The sequence below is a fragment of the Eulemur rufifrons genome, chromosome 3 (genome assembly GCF_041146395.1).
Source record: "Eulemur rufifrons isolate Redbay chromosome 3, OSU_ERuf_1, whole genome shotgun sequence".
NCBI lineage: Eukaryota > Metazoa > Chordata > Mammalia > Primates > Lemuridae > Eulemur > Eulemur rufifrons.
Window position 1 is genome coordinate 15,913,350 of NC_090985.1, and position 21,843 is coordinate 15,935,192.

At 46.1% G+C, this 21,843-nt stretch overlaps 1 protein-coding gene across 2 annotated transcripts in view; it reads right to left on the minus strand.

Moving 5' to 3' along the window:
- The window catches only part of IGF1R (insulin like growth factor 1 receptor), a 282,880-nt gene extending 262,718 nt beyond the window's left edge, over positions 1–20,162 (minus strand). Inside the window, exon 1 of one of the 2 annotated variants that reach the window (XM_069465775.1) lies at positions 20,045–20,162. In XM_069465775.1, the coding sequence (XP_069321876.1) occupies positions 20,045–20,138 (94 nt within the window). In that variant the 5' untranslated portion in view covers positions 20,139–20,162. The remainder of the gene's footprint in view (positions 1–20,044) is intronic. The other variant, XM_069465774.1, reaches the window with a different exon arrangement.
- Positions 20,163–21,843: the final 1,681 nt, after the last annotated feature.

The following is a 21,843-nucleotide window of genomic DNA, read 5'->3' on the forward strand; positions in this document are numbered from 1 at the left end:
CCTCAACTTTTCCCTGTCCATCAGCCTATAAGAATTCACAGCAGCCAGCACATATGACCCTCAGGGCAACTTTCTAATAAAACTGGGAAAAAGGTGGCATATCAGCCTTCAATTCAAAGCCCAGGGTAGCAGGAAAAGGGTCCCTAATTCTGCAAAAATAACTAGCATGCATTCAAACAGGCAGTTGGGGTGTAATTCAGGAAACAAAAGGGGTAGAAAACCTCACATGGGTTTGTGTATCCTTCCCTTAAACACACTGTTTTCGTGCAGCAGAGGTTCCAAGATGCATGTTAAACACCCCTTGCAGGTTACAGATCAGCAAATGTAAGCAGCTAACCGGGTCTTCAGGAAGCCCCACCCGCACATGCAGGGATCCAAGCTGGCGGAAACCTTAAGCTTGTCTCATCTGTCTCTAAACTGCTCACAGGATTAACAGGAAGGCTTGATCGATACTGATTTTACCATCATGGGAGTGACTCACCATGAAATTCTACCCAGCTTAAAGCTCAGCTGTGAACAGAAACAAAACAACATAATAGCAGGGTCAGATTTAAAATAGCAAGTATGACTGGTAAACAGTTAATGCTTATAAACAATTAACAATCACCTCCCAGCCTTCTGGATTTGCTGGAAGAGGAAGAAGTATTGCTAAAGACTCAGAAGTGCGCTGCAGCACAGGTCTGTCTTCTGTTGCAACCCCTTCCAACTCACTGATGCTGGTGTCAGCTTTACAAAACAGACCCTGGGGAGGGTCGAGATGAGCTTCTTTTAACTGAATTCCACACATCTGGCAGGTACGTGCTAAGGTGGGCAGAGAGGAGGAATGCACCTCCATGAAACTCAGTTTTCAAAGAGTGAAAGTTAAGCTCTCCTGGAGAATCTTCCCTCTATGTAGCTCCTGCAGAGTTTAAAATAAGCAACTGTCTGTCCTAAAATGAGGGAAATGGGGTCATACGGAATTTCTCAATAACTGAGTTCCTCTCAAACTGTATTCACTTCAAGAAAGCAATGGGGTGCTCAGAAGACAAACTACACACTTCAAGCATTTGGTTAAGAAGGCAAATGTGCTCGGTGCCATCCTGATTACATGTAGTTTTAGGTACTGGATTTCACTTCCATTTTAAAAATGAAACTGTAACCAACTCTCAGACATGGCCAAGAACTTACACAGTCCTGGTCTTGAGAATCCTTAACTACAGCACATGACTCCATTGTTATGAACTGCACAACTGTGTCCCCCAACCAAATCTATAGACTGAAGTCCCAAGTCCCAATGGGATGGCTTGTGAAGGTGAGGCCTTAGGGAGGTGATTAGGTCTAGATGGGGTCATGAGGATAGAGCCCCATGGTGGGATCAGTGTCCATATATAAAGAGACCAGAGCCCTTGCTTTCTCTGCCCTATGAGGACACAGCGAGAAGACATTTGCCATCTGCAAGCCAAGAAATGGGCCCTCACCAGAAACCCAATCAGTTGGCACCTTGATCTTAGACTTCCAGCCTCCAGAACTGTGAGAAACAAGTGTCTTTTGTTTAAGGCACCCAGTCTATGGTAATTTATTACAGCCGTCCGAGTTGGGTAAGACAAGCATACGGCCCTGCAAGAGTGCATCTCTCTCTTGTTCTGTGACAACACCTCCTGCAGATGGCACCAGGTAAAACAAGCACACAAACAAACAAGCAAAACGGTCATGGCAGGACCTGGGAAAGACAAGAGTGGTCACTCGGGTTTGCTTCCGAGGTACCGGGAAAATGCCAGTCCAACCACCAGACAAGAATCAGCAGCAGGCTTCCTCCTGTAGGTCCCAGACCAAGAAGAGCTGCTCCTCTGGACAGGGTGGAGAAAGCTCTTCTCACAGCCAGACGGGCTCAGTTACCTCTCAGTCTTATTTGGTATCCAGCAGGTCTAGGCCTGAGCACGGGTGCCCAGAAAAAATGACAACTGACTACAAAGAACCAGTCCCAGAGAGATCCGCGGGAAAGGTGGACAGGCAGACCTGGCCTTGGACATGCAGCACGTGCCCTGTGACCTCAAGCAACACATCCCTTGCAGCTTCAGTTTCCTCATCTGTAAAGTGAAGGGTCTGGCCCTTTTCTCCTTTTAAGAGTCTCAGATTCTTGCCAGCAGAGGTCAGCCCCTTTCTTTCAGGGCTCCCTATGTAATGAGGGAGTTCGCTTGCAATAAAGAATTGAGCTGTCAAAACAAATGAAAAACCTCCAGTATAATCAGTGAGGGAACCAAATATCTAAACAAATCTCTCTTCTGGAAAAATAAGAAAATGAAAAAGCAATTACACGTCACATGGCTGATTAGCAATAAATTTCATTTGTGACTACGATGGCATGAGAGTTTGACTCCTGACTTGCTTTCCTTGAAAGGAAAACATTATCTGCAATACTGTCTCTCATTATTGAAAACAGCCCCATGCCTTGTGACTTAGTTCAAGTAGCCGAGTTTTTTAGAGGCCTCCCCTGACCTCACAACTCCCCCGCTGTGACAGCCTCAAAAGGCACGTGACCCTCAGGTGTGACCTCCATGGGCAGAGACTGGTCTTCTTGAATGTGTCACCCCTACTATTCCACATGCTACACGCTCACAGTTGAAAAAGTCAAGAAATAACATTTTTTTAAATTGTAGTAAAATATACATAACATAAAATTTACCATCTTAACCATTTTTTATATATAGTTTGGTGGCAGTAAGTACATTCACATTATTGTGCAACCGTCACCAGCATCCATCTCCAGAACTCTCTCAAACTCCCAGACTAAAACTCTGTACCCATTAAACACTAACTCCCCATCCCTCTTCCTCCACCCCCTGGCACTCACCGTTCTACTTTCTTCTCTATGCATCTAACTACTCCAGGGACCTCATAAGTGGGACCATACAGCATTTGTCCTTTAATGACTGACTTATTTCACTTAGCGTAATGTCTTCAAGGTTCATCCACACTGTAGCATGTGATAAAACCTCCTTCCCTTTTAAGACTGAATAACATTTCATTATATGGATACACCACATTTTGTTTATTCATCCATCAATGGTCACTTGGGTTACTTCCACTTTTCAGCTATTATGAATCATTATTCACTGCCACGAACATGGGTGTACGAATATCTGTTCAAGTCCCTGCTTTCCCGTCTTTTAGGCAGATACCCAGGAGTGGAATTGCTGGATCATGTGGCAATTCTACGATTTTTTGAGGAGCCACCATACTGTCTTCCACTGTGGCTACACCATTTACATGCCCACGGGTTCCATTTCTCCACATCCTGGCCTACGCTTAAATAGAATGCCATGCTAATGAGTGTGAAGTGGTATCAATTGTGGGTCTGACTTGCATTTCACCAATGACTAGTGACTTTCAGCATCTATTCATGTGCTTATTGGCCTCAAGGAATAAGTTTTTTAAACCAAAGGAATTAACTTCTGTTCCTAAGAGACCTTTTATCACAAAAAGTAAACAGTATCATTACTTACTACTAATTGTTAAATTGTTTAAGTGGTCTGGGCTCAAAACACATTTCCCTTGGAAACACCAAGTAGGTGACGGCCCCCTACCAGGACCACTCAAGCCCAACTAACAAGCTGCCTACTCTTGGGACTAAGCTTGAATTCCAGTCCTGGGAAGCAGAGGCCCTGCACAGCCCAAGGGACAGAGCAAGAGGGCAGCTCCTTCTCACTGTCCTGGAGGACGGCTCTCCTGCAAAACGCTGACGGATCAGGTAACACAACTGCAGCTGGCTTCCCACCCTGACGGAAGCCTCCTCCTGCTCCGGCAGCCTCTGGGAACTCTCATCCCTGCATGCAGCCCTCGACCTACACACAAGGGCCACAGGTTCTCAATTTTCCCCACTCTCAATTTAAACAGTCTAAATAGTTTCTAGACAGGTAGGTTCATTCTTTTCATGAATCCGGAGCCCTAAATTTTGCTGGAAACATAAGTCCCACCCACATTCCTCATGCTCCTGACCTGGGTCTTCCCCAGAAGGCCACAAGACCCCGAGTTACCTACGTCTCCTTAACGAAGGAAGAGAGCGAAGGGTCAAGGGGCATGCAGGGTGCACACCACATGAGAATGATCCATGATACATCAGCCTTCTTAAAATGGCACTTGGAATCCAGATAATGCATCTCCTGGAGGAGGATGCTTCACCCTCTTCCCCAGAGGCAGCAGTATGAAGAGGGAGGTGTGCTTCTAGCCACAACAGAGCACTAGGGAAACTCTCTCTATAAGATGAAACTGGAGTCTTAACTCTCCAGTCAAAAAATAGCAAATGCAGCTAAAAGCAGAACTGCGGAATCAATACACACCCAGGAGAATACTATTTTTTTTCTTTTAAGGAAGTGTGTAACTTCCAATGTGTATCTCCCATCCCTAACAATAATCATAACAGCTAACCCTAGTGTTTAGGATAGGCACTGAGTTCTAAGAAATTTATTGTGTATTTGCTCAAGAAGTACTTGTAACAATACTGAGATGGGTACCACTATAATCTTCCATTTCACAGATTAGGAAAGTAGAGAGAGCGTAATTAATATGCCCCGGGCACAACCCATAAGTAGACATCTAAGTCTCTGGCTCTGGGATCTAATTCTAATCTCAAAAGGGTGGAATCAAAGCCATCAAACAAGACTGGGGAAAAAGGTGTATGGGACAGAGCAGAAGGCCTGCTTTCCCACGGGTGAAAGCACAGACCGTGCTTCAGCTCTGCTTGCTCCAACAGGTGAAAAATGACTTAGAATTCAGAATTCACTATCCTGATAGCAGGGAAATCATACAAAAGCCCACAGGCCAAATGATATCACCCTCCCGGGAAGCCTCTTGCATTACTGTGTTTTTTAATGTTATTTGTCAAATGAAAACAGTTACAGTTGCAGAACAGGCAGCACCCAGCTAGTAGCACTAATCCTGGACTAAAATGGACAATTGCTTCTCACCAAGAACTACAACGTGCCCAGTGGATTTTGGAACATAAATCAATACAAGTTAAAAAGCAGTAGTAGCAAAGCCTAGAACTGGATGCAAAGTTGGCATTCCTTTTTAAACAAATCATTCCTCTCTGTTTGTACGGTGAGGGCTGGGAACACCAGCACAGTAGGGGGCAGGGGCTGCCTCCCCATCCCAGCCTCAGGAAGCCCAGGGCCATGTACCTGCCTGGCCCAGCCCCGAAGGACACAAGGGCCCACCTCACGTCACGTTTGGATTCCCTTTGAAAGTTAGAAAGCAGTGCCCCAGCAAATGAATGGCAAGAACCCTCACCTGAAAAGCTTTCACTTTTATTTTCAGAGGAGAGGAGTACGTTTGGAGGAACTATTACTCCCACAGGTTTTAACCCTGGTCCTTAACTTTACCAGGCACCTGTGATTCCCCTAACAAGGATACGAGTTCCTCCACTTTCTAAAGTCCATTTCTAAAAACAATTATAAAATGTTGAACACTAGTTTCCAAAGGACTTTGCCAAGAGAATGGCCTCACTGGAGGCTTGCTCCCTAGTTCTTCTTGTTCTGTGCCATGAAGGTGCCAGGTGCCTTGTCGAGAGCCCGCTCTGTGCTGCTGCCCTGGTCCTCTAGCCAGCCCGAGGCCACACGGGTCCTGCCTCTCCATCCCCTGGGAGGCCTCTAGACAGCCCACCCAAGCCTGCGTCACCAGTCACCCCCTCAGCCTCACTCGTCGCCCCTCTTAGCCAGGCCAGCATGTCCCATCAGTTCCTGCTTCCCTGGTCTCAGGTCTACAGACGATGCATTCCCCCCACCCCATCTTCATCACCTCCTTCATCTACAGTCACTGGTTCCCACTGGGCTGCCTATTTCTGTCCCCCAATTCTGACCCCATCGAGGCGAGAGCAGCCTTCCTAGAAGACCCTCCTCAGCAGGCCACTGCGATTAGTTCTGACACCCACCCTCCATTCCATCAGTGCACACTGCCACCTACACCACACACGTCCCTCCCCTTCCTGGGGAGCTATTCCCCTGGACCGTGAGAGGCAAATACTTGGGGCACACTAAAGTCAGACATCCTCCCTAAAGCTGCTCAAGCTATTTGGCAGCTTGATGACCACACCTCCTGCAGCCCACACACTTCTCCAAACCTTTAGTTAGCATCCCATAATTTTGCACTGAACACATGTTGCCTGTTACTGGTCACCATTATTTGTGTTTTCCCAACTAGACAGTAAGTTCATTGAGGGGAAAAAAAAAAAAAAAAAAATCACACATCTTTTAATATGCTCTCCAGGGAATTGAGGCCACTAGAGGCCCTCAACTCTTGACACCAAAAACAGGGCTTTGTACCCTCCCTGCCATTCACCTCCTACTCCCCCCTCTTCAGGTGGGGACATGACCTTAAACCAGAGCCAGCCTGGTTTACTTAGAGACAACTCTTCCGGCACAGAGAGGCAACCTGGTTAGTGGTTCCAAAGGCTGAACTGTCACTCACACTTCCTGGGTTCAAACCTTCACTGTAGGCATGGAAAGGAAGACCCCCACCTTGAGTGGTGGCAAAGCCTTGGTGCTGGGAGAGGAAGGGAGGACTGGAGCCCCAAAGACAGCCCACAGGGACCACCATGGCATTGGGGAGGAGAAAGATAAAAGCATCCATTTGTTGGATTCTTTCCACGTGCCCATTCTGCTGGGCATCTTAGATACATTCTTGCTAATTCTCATGGCATCCCCGCTAGCGCAGCATTATTCCAAATTACAGATTCAGACACTGAGGCCTGAAGCTCCCTTATCCAACAACCCCTCCCCCCCCCAACATCAAAGAGAGGGAGACAGTGAACTGTCTGAGGGGACCCGGCTTCAAAGAAAGAGTTGTGCATATGCAAACCCCACAGAGAAGAGCAAAGGCCAGTGACACCCAGTTCAACACTCACATGGTAATTTTACAAGATGCTTTTTTATAACCTGCACTTGAAGTTAACATACCAGGTTGAAATAATTATGTTTACATATTCTACAAGAAATATCCCACCTCACAAGTCTCCTCAGGAGTATCAAGACTTTAGCGATAATTTCTTAGGTTTTAATTAAGTTCAGGAGGCCTCTTTACACCATCCTGGAAAAGTAAACTTTCTTCCATCAAGAGGTAGGAGCAGGAGCCTAAGAAACACAGCAAGACCCCACCTCCCCCAAAAATAGAAAAACTAGGCAGGAGTGGTGGCGCATACCTGTAGTCCCAGCTACTCAGGAGGCTGAGGCAGGAAGATCGCTTGAGATTGCAGTAAGCTATGATGATACCACTGCACTCCTCTAGCATGGATAACAGCAAGCTCTTGTCTCAAAAAAAAAAAAAAAAAGAGAGAGAGAGGCAGGACCAAACTTTACCTTCTCCAAGAGCCCCACCATGAGACTGCCAAAGGCCTTGACCAATAACTAAAACAGCAAGGGAGGGGGTACTTAAGTGATGAGAGACATTTAAGACTTGGCTACCAGCTCATGCCTGTAATCCCAGCACTTTGGAAGGCTGAGGCAGGATAATTGCTTGAAGCCAGCAGTTCAAGACCCAGCCTGGGCAACATAACAAGGACCCTGTCTTTACAAAAGTTTGAAAAAGAAAAAATTAGCCAGGCACAGTGGCATGCACCTGTACTCCTAGCTACTTGGGAGGATCACCTGAGCCCAGGAGTTTGAGGTATGATCATGCCACCACTGCACTCCAGCCAAGAAAACAATGCAAGAAACAGAAACAAATTTCTGTTCAGTGATTCTGCTGGTTCCAGCCAAACCTTCCTAAGAATTTCATCTCTTTCTGCCTAGTGTTCTTGGAATCTGAAGGCTAGAAAGGACTGAGAAATGACCAAGCCTACCCTGTCATTCAGAAGTCAGCAGCAGCGGAGGCACCCGCCGGCTCCGAGGCTCCCCTCTAGCCCTCTGCATCAGGCCACTCTGGAGGCCACCACATAGCAAGTCCAGCTGAAGATGCCTACCTTCAATCAGGCACCCAGCCCCACGGTGGTTTAAAGCAGTGGTCCCCAGCCTTTTTGGCACCAGGGACTGGTTTCACGGAAGACAATTTTTCCACCGACCAGAGCAGGGGGATGGTTTCAGGATGATTCAAGCGCATTACATTTATTGTGCAGTCAAACCTCCCTGCTAATGATCAACTATATTTGCAGCCACTCCCCAGTGCTAGCATCACCACCTCAGCTCCACCTCAGATCATCAGGCATTAGATTCTCATAAGGGGTGTGCAACCTAGATCCCTCGCATGCGCAGTTTACAGAAGGGTTCGGGCTCCTGAGAATCTAGTGCTGCAGCTGATCTGACAGGAGGCAGAACTCAGGCGGTGATGTGAGCCATGGGGAGCGGCTATAAATACAGATGATGTTTCACTCATTAGCTAGCTCGCCACTCACCTCCTGCTGTGCAGCCCAGTTCCTGAGAGGCCACAGCACTGGTCTGCGGCTTGGAGTTGGGGACTGCAGGTTTAAAGCACACTACAAACATGAATCGGTGGCAATGAATTATTCATTAAATCTTATCTATAGGAATTTATGGAACAAAGTCTCCATCCATAGGGATGAGGTGATCTTGACACAAGGCCAGACTCACAAATGACCTTTTCAGGAGTTCTAATTTTTATTATTCACCTCAATGTGCAAAAAGCCTAATGAAACAATGATTTTAAAGATAATCTTATTGCTTTCAAGTTCCACGTAGCAGTAACTGTGTTGATATTAATAAAATATTTCGGCTGGCAGAGCTACAATGATTAGATGAAAAGAAATTTGTTGTACATAAAGAGTGGTTCAAAGTAAAAGGGAGGAGTATCCTTTTAGGAAGTCTTCCATTTCTTCAGCTCCTGCCTATGTGCAAGGCACTGGGCCATGTCCCGGGGAATTCAGAGATGACCAAGGTACCTTTCCCCTCCCTCAACAGTGGGGGAAAACAATACGGGGGGAGAAGTCCTAAAAGAGTTAGAATACCAAAGGATCGTGAAGTCAGAGCCACCATCCTGCAGGCAGAATCAGGGCCACCAGAGAGTGCAAGTGTAGCTAATTCTTAAAGGAGCTTGCCAGAGGGCAAATTGGTAATATTGTTATTCCCAGCAGAGGCGCTTCCACCTGCCAAGACAGAGAGAGAAGTACAACCTGCTTCAGAAACAGCCTGAGAAGTTGTTCAGAAGGTCTGAAAGGAAGGCAGGCTAACGTTCTCTCTCAGGTAGCCAAACAAATGATTTCCAAATTAAAAATATTAAAAGGCAACCATAAGGAAATGGGTTGAAAGCTTTTTGACATATAAAACTGAATAACCACCTATATATTGTGGGTAGTCTCACCAAGGAAATGAGAAAGTAGTTTTGAAAATATCAATAAAATATGAAACCAAACACAGAAAATTATCTAACAAAATGTAGGCAATTGTGGGACCTAACACCAGTAATGAAAGTATTTGTTGTTATTCTCTATTAGTATTTCTGGCTGGTGAGCATCTTAACTACATAGAATAGCCCAAGGGACACATATAAGAATGATAATTAAAGTGTTACTACCTACTTAAATAGAGCAAAGGAAGGTAAATCTTGCTGTATTTTTCAAAATGAGTCAGTAGTGTTTTTTTCAAAATCTCTAACCTTACGGCTGGGCATGGTGGCTCACGCCTGTAATCCTAGCACTTTGGGAGGTTGAGGCTGGAGGAGTGCTTAAGCTCAAGAGTTCAAAGTCAGCCTGGGCAATAGTGAGAGCTCATCTCTACAGAAAAAAAAAATTTTTTTAATTAGCCAGGCATGGTGGTGTGGACCTATAGTCCCACCTATTCGGGAGGCTGAGGCAGGAGGATCACTTGAGCCCAGGAGTTTTAGGTTCCAGTGAGCTGTGATCGGGTCACTGCAGTATGTCTAGGCAACATAGCAAGACTGTCTCATAAAACAAACAAAAACAAACAAACAACCCTCTAATCTTAAAAGAAATATTTTAGAACTTCTCATTTATGAAAGTCCTGTAAAAATATCCTAAAACCGTAATTGTAAAAAAAAAAAACAACACCCTAGGTATAACAACTGTCGGAGTTGCAGTACGCTTGTTTACATCATTTAGGAAAACCCCAATTCTCTCACAATAGCTCACGCTGACATAGTAAAGCAACCTTCATCCCAAACCGTATGGTTTCTACAGAAGCCTGCAGTATCCACATTTTCCTGCAATCAGTTCCTAGGAACCCAGACAGAAAGTGGGAAGGGATCACTGTCTTCCTCCTCTGGGCACTGTTAATAGTCACTGAATAGGCTGAATTTCTTCTCTAGCCACTAGATGGCGCCTATGCACTGATGAGATGGGCAAAGTGCACACTGGACACCTCTCAGGTGCGAGCAGAGATTAACAAACGAAAAGCTTATAGGAGAAAGCACAGCATAACACACAGATCTCTGACATGGAAGGTGAACTGTGGTGGGGGGCGGTAAGAAGCTACTTAAAAAAAGATAATATCACACAACTACGTTTACTAAGCAAAATGCCATCTTGTTAAGCCCCTTACCAAAATAAAGTTTTATTACGGATCATATTAAGCATCTATGTGCCAAGCTCTGGAACATACTTAAATGACAAGAGCAGTCAAACATCAAGTTTGTCCTATATTTCTGGCACTATCCAAAGATCACATCCATAAGAGCAGTAACAGCTTGAGGGCTTCATATGTGCCAGGTGCTATTCTACACATTTGACATGTTTACAAAGTCACTTAAGTTTTATGAATAAATATATGAAGTAGGTTCTATTAAAATTATAATTTCACAGATGAGGAAACAGAGGCAAAAGAAGATTAAATAATTTGCCTGAGATCTTAGCTGCTGAGGAGCTGAAGAGTCAAACCAGCCACTTGAGCTCCACTGTCCTCATCAAATGACAACAGCCAAGGAATAAGACAAAACAAATCATCATCACCCAACACAGCAGTGGATATGAATTCAAAAGGAGTAACGGGGAAGTCAGATCTATAGAAGTTAGGAAAATCACAAGAAGCTTCATGAAGGAGAAAGAATCTAATGAAGGAGAAGGAATCGGAGTTAGAAATTAAAGGATTGCCTCACAGATCTATTAAAGGTATTTGGGGAAAAGGAATTAACTGACTTAGTATCCTGCACCTTTAGAAAATTAGTCTTGTCCCTGTTTTACAGATATAAAGTTTCTACCTGATACTTAGAGATTTAAAAGGAAAAAAAAAATTTCTCCCCAAAAGTTTGTTTTTTAGAGACACAGGGTCTAGTTTTAGCACCCAGGCTGGAGTGCAGTATCCTGATCATGGTTCATCGTAACCTCAAATTCCTGTGCTCGAGTGATCCTCCTGCCTCAGCCAAGTAACTGGGACCACAGAGGCTAGCCCCACCACACCCAGCTAATTTTTCTTTTTTCTTCTTTTTTTTTTTTCTTTTTAGATATGGGGTCTTGCTATGTTGCCCAGGCTGGTCTCAAACTCCTGGCCTAAAGTGATCTACTCACCTCAGCCTCCCCAGCCTCTCACCCAAAGTGCTGGGATTACAAGCATAAACCATCACACCTGGCCTCAAAATTTTCTGACTTTAGTTTTCTAAACATATCAGAAAATGTTATTTTGTTGTTTAGTGAGAAAAGAAGAAACATCTTCACCAAATATTTTTAAGTCTCCACATTTCTGTTGAGACTCAGAAAAGTTAAAAACAACTTGTTCAGGACCAAAGAACTAATTGGCAGCTAAGGAGCAACTAGAGCTAAGGTGACCTTCCTGTGCTCGTAAGTGGGTGGCACCTTCTGCTATTCAGTATGGCGGGTGGGGGTAGGAGGGTGAGTAGCAGAGTAGTGAAAAGCAAAAACAGCAAGAGCAAAACCCTGGCAACAGGAACAGTATGACTTACTTTCCATGAGGCTGAAGCACAGGTGTTGGGGAGTACCGGGAATTAAAACTGGATCCCCACAGCAAAGTCTTATTAAGGACCTATTACAGCCCAATATGAGGTGCCTTGGACTTGATCCTCAGCTCACAGGAGGCACACTCAGAATGTGGGGCTGGCAAGTCCAAGTCCATCAAACCAAAAGGACGGCACAAGAGTCCGAGCTGGTTCAGAGACCAACTCAGCATGTACTCAGAGTCGATGCAGGTCTGGACTGGACCAGGGTGGAGCCAGAAACAGGGGCAAATCTGAGCAATTTCAAGTGACTCAGTGAGGTTGAAAGGAAACATTCAATTAACCAGTCTCCCCAGAAAACGACGGGCTACAGAACTGAAATTTAGCTAGAAATTCCTTCCGGAGCCAGCCTTTGTTGTTGAAAATCTTACAGAGGTGCATGTTAGAAAGAAAACCCCAAACATATCACCTGACTAAGAAAAGCTCCTATAACAAAAGAATTTCCTATGATTAAACTGTACCATGTGGTGACCTCACATACGCCGTGAACTCATTATCCACAGAAATCAGACAACAGAAATAAGGGAAGCTGAATAGATCTTCCTGCCGCTGGTCTCTCTGTGTGTGTTTGTTTTTATGGCAATCTGTGCTTCTCTTTCAAGTCCTGAGTCTGTGAGCTGGTGTATTATCCCATTGCAATGAGACCCAGGGAAATTAGGTAGGGAGAACAAATACAAGACCACATGGATAAATATGGGCCCAAGTGAGGAAGATTTTACAATCTAGATATAATTAATAGCTAATGGCTTAGAAGACTCTTTGCAAGCTGATGCAGTCAATTGGATCATGGGCTTTTACCTGGACGTTTTCTCCATGCTGCCTACTTTTTCCAGAAATTATCAAAGGTCATCAAGATACTTCAGATTTGGAAAAAACTGAAAACCTGTTACACATAAACTCACCTCTCCCTAATTATCAGATGTCTGTTCCTTAAAGTTCTTTTAACTAAAAATGTACCTGACTCAAATTAGTATGTCTCATTTACTTTGTCAAACATATATTCCCAATAATCAATTTTTTAGAGACAAACCACTGACTATATTTTATAGAAGAGGACAAGCTGAAAGCAAGCATTCAAAATATGTCAGGAAATTTTTAAAGTTCTGCTCTATAAAATATTTATACATTAAGACTGTCAAAATATATTTCTTCTTCCATGTCCAGAATAATTTATAAAGTAGTATGCTTTTTAAACTGACAAAAAAAATTGCAAAGCCAGTGCCACGTTAAAAAGAAAATGGTCAAGGGAAAGTATACAAAACAGCAACAATGTATTTCAGACTCTCAGAATGTGAATGGATGGGTGGAGAGACACAATTCTGAACAAATGGTATTCTTATTATGTAACTCTTACTGAAGTAGAGGCCTGTATTATTAAGGGGGCTAAGAATGTGGAGTGAGATAACAGTTTCAAATTCCTCCCCACCCCAAGAACTTTCTGGACTACTAATAGACTACTTTCTCAAGTCTTTAAAATATAAATGCGTTTAAAAAAATGTCTTCCAGACTGTTACAAGATGAGCAATTTAAAGTAGGCATATACCTCTGCAGTATGTGATGGCACCATTCATATGTGTGCACATCTTCCCTAGGCGGCTGGCCAGCCACTCTGATATTCCAAGTAAGAAAATGTGGACTTCAAGCCCACCAGCCATTGCAGGCGGGACAAAGTCAGTGAGCTCCATGGACACATCTCCCAACAACTTATAAACTAAGCCATCACCATCATTAACCAAGTTGAACATAAATATAACAAAAAGGCAATCCCTGCATTCCTACTTACTTTTCCCAGTCATAAACAACAGCAACAATACACTGTAAAAGTTATTGCAATCGTGGGTGTTCATCCCTCACAATAAAAGAAACTACTTTCTGTTGTGTTACAGTAAAATGTGAATAGCAACCGATGAGTTTAAAAATTCTTGTAGTCCAGGGCAGAAAATAGAAGAAAAATTTAAAACGTGCTTACTAGTTTTAGTTTTTAAAATAAACATATCAGCAATTTCTATGGTTTGATTCGTATCTTTAAAAACTTAGGGTAAGATATTTCATGGTATCAGAAAGAATTTGTAAACCTAAAGAACTGAGCCCCAATAAGTACTCAACATGTATTTATTGAGGAAGAAAGGAGGGAGGGAAAAAATATTTCTCAATTCAAGTGAAGAAATATCAACCTTTCCTTAAGATTTTGAAATTAATCAACTTAATATGACATAAGTGAAACTGGCATAAGTGGAAAAAAGACGGAAATCTTCAAACATGATATCTGGAACTTTAAAACGTGAGAAAAACTGACCATTTAAGAATGGAAAATGACTTAGTCTTCAAAAGTCCAGAAGTCTCAAAATCAAAAGTATTATTAATATTCTGAGTCAAAACCCAACGCAATTCAACAGAAGAAAACATCATGCTGAGAGTATATGCATGTATTGAGAAAACAACCTAACTTGTTTTTAAAGATCTTGTTCTACCAGCCATTTTATATACCAAATATGTGTGCCTCCATCAGAAAAAATCAATTCTTTTACAGACTCTTGGGGGTGGGGGGGATGAGGGAGTGTGGTACATATTTCAAAATTTTAATCTTTCCAAATATTGGAAATCAGTTATGCTCCCCAAATGTCAACAGGTCTAAACGTCCACAAACACTGGGACTACCCGCCCACTCCCCCACCACACACTTAGTTTAGACCAAATCACATCTTTACAAATAATTGGAAAACTTCCTCTTGCTAATCTGATGCCAAACACCATTTTCCAGGAGGGCTCAGAGTACACCATCAATTATGTACTGTGTTATCTTTAAAGTGTTCAAAATTTTCCTTCGGAACATCTCAGAGAGAGAAATGAAGAAACTATATCCCTAGCATGTGTGCAAGTATTATATATTTAGTACAATTGAAAAGAGTTCATCTCTTGGACTCAGATAGCACCTGTCATAAGTTGGCTAAGAAAAGCAATCCAAAGCAAGTTTGCCCATGGGCACAAATACCTCTTCTATGAACTAAGGTTGATTTTCAGATGAGTTTTGAAAACAAATCGAAGAAAATCACAACCTTACAACCCAGAAAGAAACACACCTTGTACACTTTACCATAAAAACACACACACTTTCAGGACTTGTCTCCTCAATCTTGATTCTTACCCCCTCATGCTTTTAAAAACATCAAGTTATTTTTAAATTGTAAAATGCTTTGAAATTACGAATCTTTCCTAATGATTTCCAGAAAGCTAACTAAACAATATGTAAATCCAGGGAACTTCTGAAATAAGTCCCATCTTTCTTATAACTCAAAACATGCCATGCAACACTCAGGCACACACCTGTGACTTCTAACTTTTGGAAAAAGGCAACTACAACACTGCACATTTTTAATCATAATTATCATAACCAATGTTATATAGAAGGCAGAGCTGCTGGCCAAGATGGGTGAACACCACCTGTATGATGACATTCCAATACGAGGGAAAGTACTAATGAGGCAAAAGTGGTGCAGCAAAGGCTTTCCAGAGGATCAACAACACTGGTTTACTTCACGTCTTAAGTCTACAGAAATAATTGTAAAGGGCCTTTAAAATGTTGCCCACTGTCTATTTGAAAATTGTGCAGCCTATGCTGAGTCTGGAAAAAAAAAAAAAACCTGAATTTTCAAGTAACTTCATTTCATGCAAGATTTATAAAATGCCCCTAGGACAAAACCAAGATCCCCTTTTTTATAGGCTCACACATTGTCCAGCACAAGCTCTGCTTTCATACAGTAGGTGCCCAATACTTGCTGGCTGGTTTCAGTTGTTTCCTACAGCACATTCTTACAAAACAAACGAAACCAGATTAAAAAGGAAACCACCATCCCTTGAGGGCTCCCCTTGGCAAAACTTTAAGGTAACAAGTGAAAATGATACAGTTGATTTTCATTACTGCCCTGATCTTGCAACAATAGGAAGGGCGGGGAAACATTTTTATTAGTAAACTAAGACTTACACAAAGACCAAAACCAAATGTAAACAACAATTATTCTCTAGGTCTTTTCCTATTGAAAGACTAAGGTAAATTTGGATAAAGGCACACAGTTTAAAAACAAAAAGGCCTTTGCCATATTTTAAAATCTTTTGTTCTGTAAGAAATTTTAATTTTTTATAAAAATCACTGAATGCTTAAAACAACTACTGTATCCTACAAAGATTTCTTCTGCTCAGACTCTGGATCTATTTAAGAAATAAAATAAGCACCAACGGAAAAAAAAAGGCTACACTAAAATGAACAGTTCAGCCTCAGTCTTTACTAACACTTGTGGTCAATATGGCATATCAAAAAAGAGAGTGGAAATTCTTTACCATCTTAAAATTACACATTATTTTTTTGTTAGAAAACATACATAATAAAATTGGAACTACAAAGAGCCGTCCAGACTCAGCTCCTAAACTCTCTCTTGAAAAACTCAACATCATTTCAAATTCAGTTGAAGATTTTATTGTCAGAAATCTGACTTTCACTAGCATTTGTGGTTTTTAATCTAACCCTTCAATCCTTAACTGGAGCTATGTATAACCAAGATTCTTTTTTTCCCCTGCTTGTCCATTTCTCCTATGGCATTGAATTCTTGCTGCTACAGCCTCAATTGTCAGTCTGTTGTATTGCTGTAATTCATAGATCTAAAACACAAGGTTGGGGTGGAGGAGAGAAAAGAGAGATATCAACCTGCAGGACAAACTTACTTAATAATTTTCATACAATTTTTATATCGAAGGTAGCACGATGATTTCTTTTCAATCTTAGCACATTTATTTTAAAAAAAACACGTTGAGATATAATTCACATACCATAAAAGTCATCAATTTAAAGTGTACAATTTTGTGGTTTTGAGCATATTCAGACAGTATATTCAGAGCTGTGCAACCATCAACACAAACTAATTTTAAGACATTTTCATCACCCCAAAAAGAAGCCCTGCACCTACTAGCAGTCACTCCCTACTCCATCCTCCCCCAGCCCCTGGCAACCACTAACCTACCTTCTGTCTCTATGGACTTGCTGGACATTTCATATAAATGGAATCCTACAATATGTGGTCTCTTGTGACTGACTTCTTTCACTTTCTGTAATGTTTTCAAGGATCATCTAGCCAACCTTAGCTTATATCTTAGACTTGGACTTTTCTACTTCTCTTGACAAATCAGACATATTGACCTTTTAAACTCCAAATCCTGACACCCCACCCCTCCACAAAATGCCATTTCCCTCTAGACAGTCTACACTATAATTTGCTATTTAGGTTCTTTCGAAAGTTCTTATTCTGGGTTCTCCTTCTGGTAATAAAACACTAACTTCTTTAAAAACCAACATTTCGCATACCTACATTTCTCTGACAATAGGATGTTAACTGTGCCTGGGGCAGAAAAATGACTGAATCCTTTTAAGGAGATGGCTACAATAAGTTTAAAGTGCATGTGGATTTAAAAAAAGAAAAAGAAGAAAACAGCCATCAGATTATATGATGATCACTGGCAACTTCCAAACCTCCCTTATTTAGATGCTATGTTCACATTACAGTGATACCAAACAAACATGTCCATATGACTGTATCTGCTTCCAAAACTTCAACATTTCCTAAGTTAAAGATAAAACACTCTCCCTACTGCCATCACACTCAAAGAAGAAACACTAATCCCTACATGTGCTAACAAAATACCTGCAACTGGACCAACAACACTCCAATCTTTATTACTATACTTGAGAACGGCTGAAAGATAGGACTGAGTAGCTCATTTCCCTCAGAGCTAAGGGATCTAGTACCTTTAGGACTAAAAACTGAACACATGGTCATACACGTATCATTTCTACCTCAAAATGTCAGAGATGGAGGGAGGGGCAGGTACGGAGTCAAGACTTCAGCAAATCATAATCAGGATGTGGGGTGCCTTCTGGGCATCCATCAGGTTTCCAGGAACTAACCATTTTAAAGGGTTCCTTTAAGGTTCTGGCATCATGGATTAAAAACATACATTAAAATACCTCTTCCCCTCCTGTCTGTGTTCTCAAGAAAAGAGCTGCCTTTCACAAAGAACACTGTCCGTGAAGAACGCTCCAAACAACAAGACATCCTATTTTAAAATGCCCGACTCCTGCTTGGGGGAAGCAAAGCCATCACTGCTATTTTGAATTTCAGAACTCACTACCATTAAATAATAAAACTAGACAAACAATATACTTCAATTGCACGCCATAATAAAATGGATTATTTCTCTGGTTTCTTCTTAACTATATTTAGCTTTCAAAGATTAGAAACCCTCCTTTGTCCCCCAAACACCATCTAAATGCTTTAGTAGAAGGGAGCCGGAAGCCTTTCACCCAATCAAGTGTGCTGAAAGTTTAGAAAACAAAGAGCAGGAGAGCCCAGATTTGTGGAAGGTCCGGCCCCAGCCTGCGTCTGACTCTATGCAGTAAACACGCTAATTCTGTACGATCTGCTCTATTCTACCTCGGTCTCCTTTCTTACAAGACGTTTAAGGATTTGTTTATAGAAACAGCCTTTCTGAATTGCCCCTGTGATGGGGCAAGACAGCCCCCGCAGCCTATTTCTCCCCCTCACTCCTGAAGGCTCAGTCGTGATTTTCAAAGTTAACTGGCACCACCTGCATACCCTCGGCAACCATTACTCACCAACACGCCCTCACCGTTCCCAGCCCCAGTTCTGCGACTACGTTTAAACTTTTAATCGTGTTCAAATTACCCTGCCATCTCGCATGTAACAGTAAGCCACACTTCAATTTTCTGGGAAGAATAAAACCTCCTCCTTCTCCTGCCTCCACACATCGTGGGGAGTTCTCACTCCCTACGCCCTCGCTCTTCTCTACCTACCCCTACACACCCCTAATCGACAGCACCAAAACAAAAGCTATCAGATTGCAAACGATAGCGAGTGTGGGGCGATATTGCTTATTAACTATGTACAAAGGAAGTGTGGGGCGGCAGGAGGGGAGTGCAACGCAACTCTGGCCACAACAAAACCAAGGCCAGGGCTCCTCTCTCGCAAAACAAAACAGCCCGCCCCCCCCCACCCCCCACCGCCCGCCGCCCGCCGCCGCAGACTCTGGCGCTCCTTAAACGACAGCGCACGACATCTCTCGCCAGGGCCAGGCGTCTGGATGTCCCCGCGCGGCCGTGTGGCAGCAACTACACCCCGCGTTGCGAGCACGTGTGTGGAACTGCACGTCGGCTCCGACCACACACCCACTAACGCACACTCGGACTCTACACTAACGTCCTCCATCCCCTCGGGAGGAGAGGCGTCCACAGGCGGGGTAGAAACCAGGAGATGGTCCGAAAACCTTCGGAACCGGGAGCCAAGTTGCGCTCCGGATAACTATCTGGCTGATGAAGGCCTTCGGCCTCGCACTTCCCGAGCAGCAGTCCCGGGAACATTTCCCCCAACCCCGAGCCGCACAAAGCAGCCCCCTGACGCCGGGGCAGATAACCCGCCGCGGAGCTGGCCGAAGTGACACGAAAGGCCAGGGACCCAAGGAGCTCGAGGAGCAAAGCACGTTGGGCCCCGCGACACAGCACCAGGATGTTTGGAAACGTGTCCTAGGGCTACGGGGCCTCTCTGCTGGGCACCTCCCCCTGGAGAGCAATTTGCACCCCCGCGGGCCCGACGGCTCCCCACTCCCCACTCCCCGGTCGGCCCCAGCAGCGAGAGCGCGGCGCGGCCAAGGGTGCTGTCACCGCTGTCTGCGCGCCGCGCGGGGGTCGGCGCTGCGTGCGGAGCGGCCCGCGCGCCCGAGGAGGTGAGGGTGGCGAGGCCTGCCCCGATACCAACTTCCCCACGGAGTCCTCGCGGCGGGCTGGGCCCCGGGGCCGCTCGAGAGTAAGTGATGCCCACCCACCAGGCCACGGGACAGGGCTACCGGGACGACGAAAGAGAAAGCCCGAGGCCCTTCCCGCGCGGGGATGCGCTGAGCCAGGGCCTTGGGGCTCCAAACAAATGAACTCGGGCCCGGTCCGCTCCAGCCTTCCGGCAGAGCCTCCCCGCGCCCCGCCCCGCCGCTCTCGAGCCCGGGGGCCCGACAGCTGCGACGGTGGCAACTCGGGTTTCGCAAACAGGGCGCAGCCCCTCGGAGGAAAAGTTCCCGCAGTGGCCGCGGGCGGCGAGCACATACTCACTTTCTCCACTCGTTGGCCAGAGCGAGAGCGCGGCGGAGAAAAACAGGAGCCCCCACAGCGAGGTCGGGGACCCTCCTCCGGAGCCAGACTTCATTCCTTTTATTTGGGACGAAATTCCCCTTTCTCAAAAAAAAAAAAAGAAAAGAAAAGAAGAGAAAAAGGAAAGGAAAGGAAAAAAAGTCTCAAACTCAGTCTTCGCTCCCCCTCCAAAAACAAGGGCGAAGGAAACAATACTCCGAAGGCGGCGCCGGCCCGGGGGCCAGCCGGGCTGAGCGGACGGGGCGGGCGGCGGCGCGGGGCGGCCCCTCAGCGCCGGCAGCCGCGGCCCAGGGCTCGGCGGAGTCGGGAACCCGAGGCGCGCCGGGGCGGGCTGTCGGCGTCGTCGGCCTCCATTTTCAAACCCAGAGAGGCAGGAAGGGGGGAAAACTGCAAAGAAAGGGGGCAAACCCCCAATTCGTCTCGGCGAGGAAAAACAAACCCGACCCCTGACACTGAGAAAGGCTGCCAGACGCCCGAGCCTCCGCGGCGGGAGGGCGCGACGCAGTTCGCAAGATTGCCACAAGTCCGGGTCGCAGGCGAGGCCGGCTGGGGGCAGAAATGCGGAGTAAAAATGAATGAGCGTCTCCCCCTCCTCCTCCTTGGGCTCCGCTCGCCGCCGCCTCCTCCCTCAGCGCCGCCGCCGCCGCGAGCTCCTTCCCAAATCCAGGACACACACAAAGCGGCGGGCCGGCCGCGCCGCGCTCAGCACTCCCGCCGCGCTGCCCGGGCTCCGCGCCGCCGCCGCCGCCGCCCGCCCCGCGCCGGCCCCCGCCCGGCCCCCGCCCGCCGCCGCCGGCTCTGCGCGCGGGGGCTCCGGCTCGCTGAAGGTCAAAGCCGAGGCGCGAGGCACGCCGTGGAGCTCCCCTGGCGCGGGAGGGGCGTGGAGGGCGCGGGGGCGTCCGGGGAGCGGGGCGGAGGGTCTGCGTGCGCCGGCCGCGGGCAGGCTCGCTGGCGGCGTCCCGCTCGCTCGCTCGCCTCTCTCGAGTTCGCCTGGTGCGCCCGTTCCTCCTCGGGTTTTTTCCCTTTTTATTTTTTTTTATTTTTTTCCGCTCAGCAGAGTTAATGCTGGTAAACAAGAGCCTCAGCCTCGCCGCGCCGCCGCCGCCGCCACTGCCACACACTGGGGGCTCGCGCGCGCGCACCCGGGGCCGTGCACACGCGCCCGCTCGCACACTCGAGCGGCCACAGCCGCAGCCGCGGCGCGCCGAGGGCCCGGCCCAGGCCGGCGCGCGCCAAGAGCCGGATCCCGGGATCGCAGAGACGTGCGGAGCGGAGCCCGGGCGTGGGGCGCGAGACAGCGAGGCACCGCCCCCACCTCCCGCCCGCGCCGGCACACGCGCGCACACATAGACACGCGCGCGCTCGCCCACCCGCTCCCGCCCCCACCCGCACTGCACCGGCCATCCCGCACGCGCCCTCCCCTCCCGCAGGACTCCAAAAACAATGCCCCGGGTGCTGGTCCGGACTGGGCGTGGGGGGCAAGCGCGGGAGGAGGAGGTCGGAGAGGGAGCGGGGTGGGCGGGGAGTGCGGGGCTGGGAGAGGTTCATTGAAAACAACAACAGCGTGGCTGGAAAGCGCGTTTCCCTGGTTCTTGAAAAGCTTCATTGTTTCTTGCAGCTGTTGCAAAATAAATAAATAAGTGCGTGCATGCGGCATTTTTTCGCAGCGTGCTAGAAAGCCCGAACGTGGCGGGAGGGGCACACCTGGGAGAAAGGGGACCCCCCCCCCCAGGCTACTACGCTGGGCACTTTCACGCAAA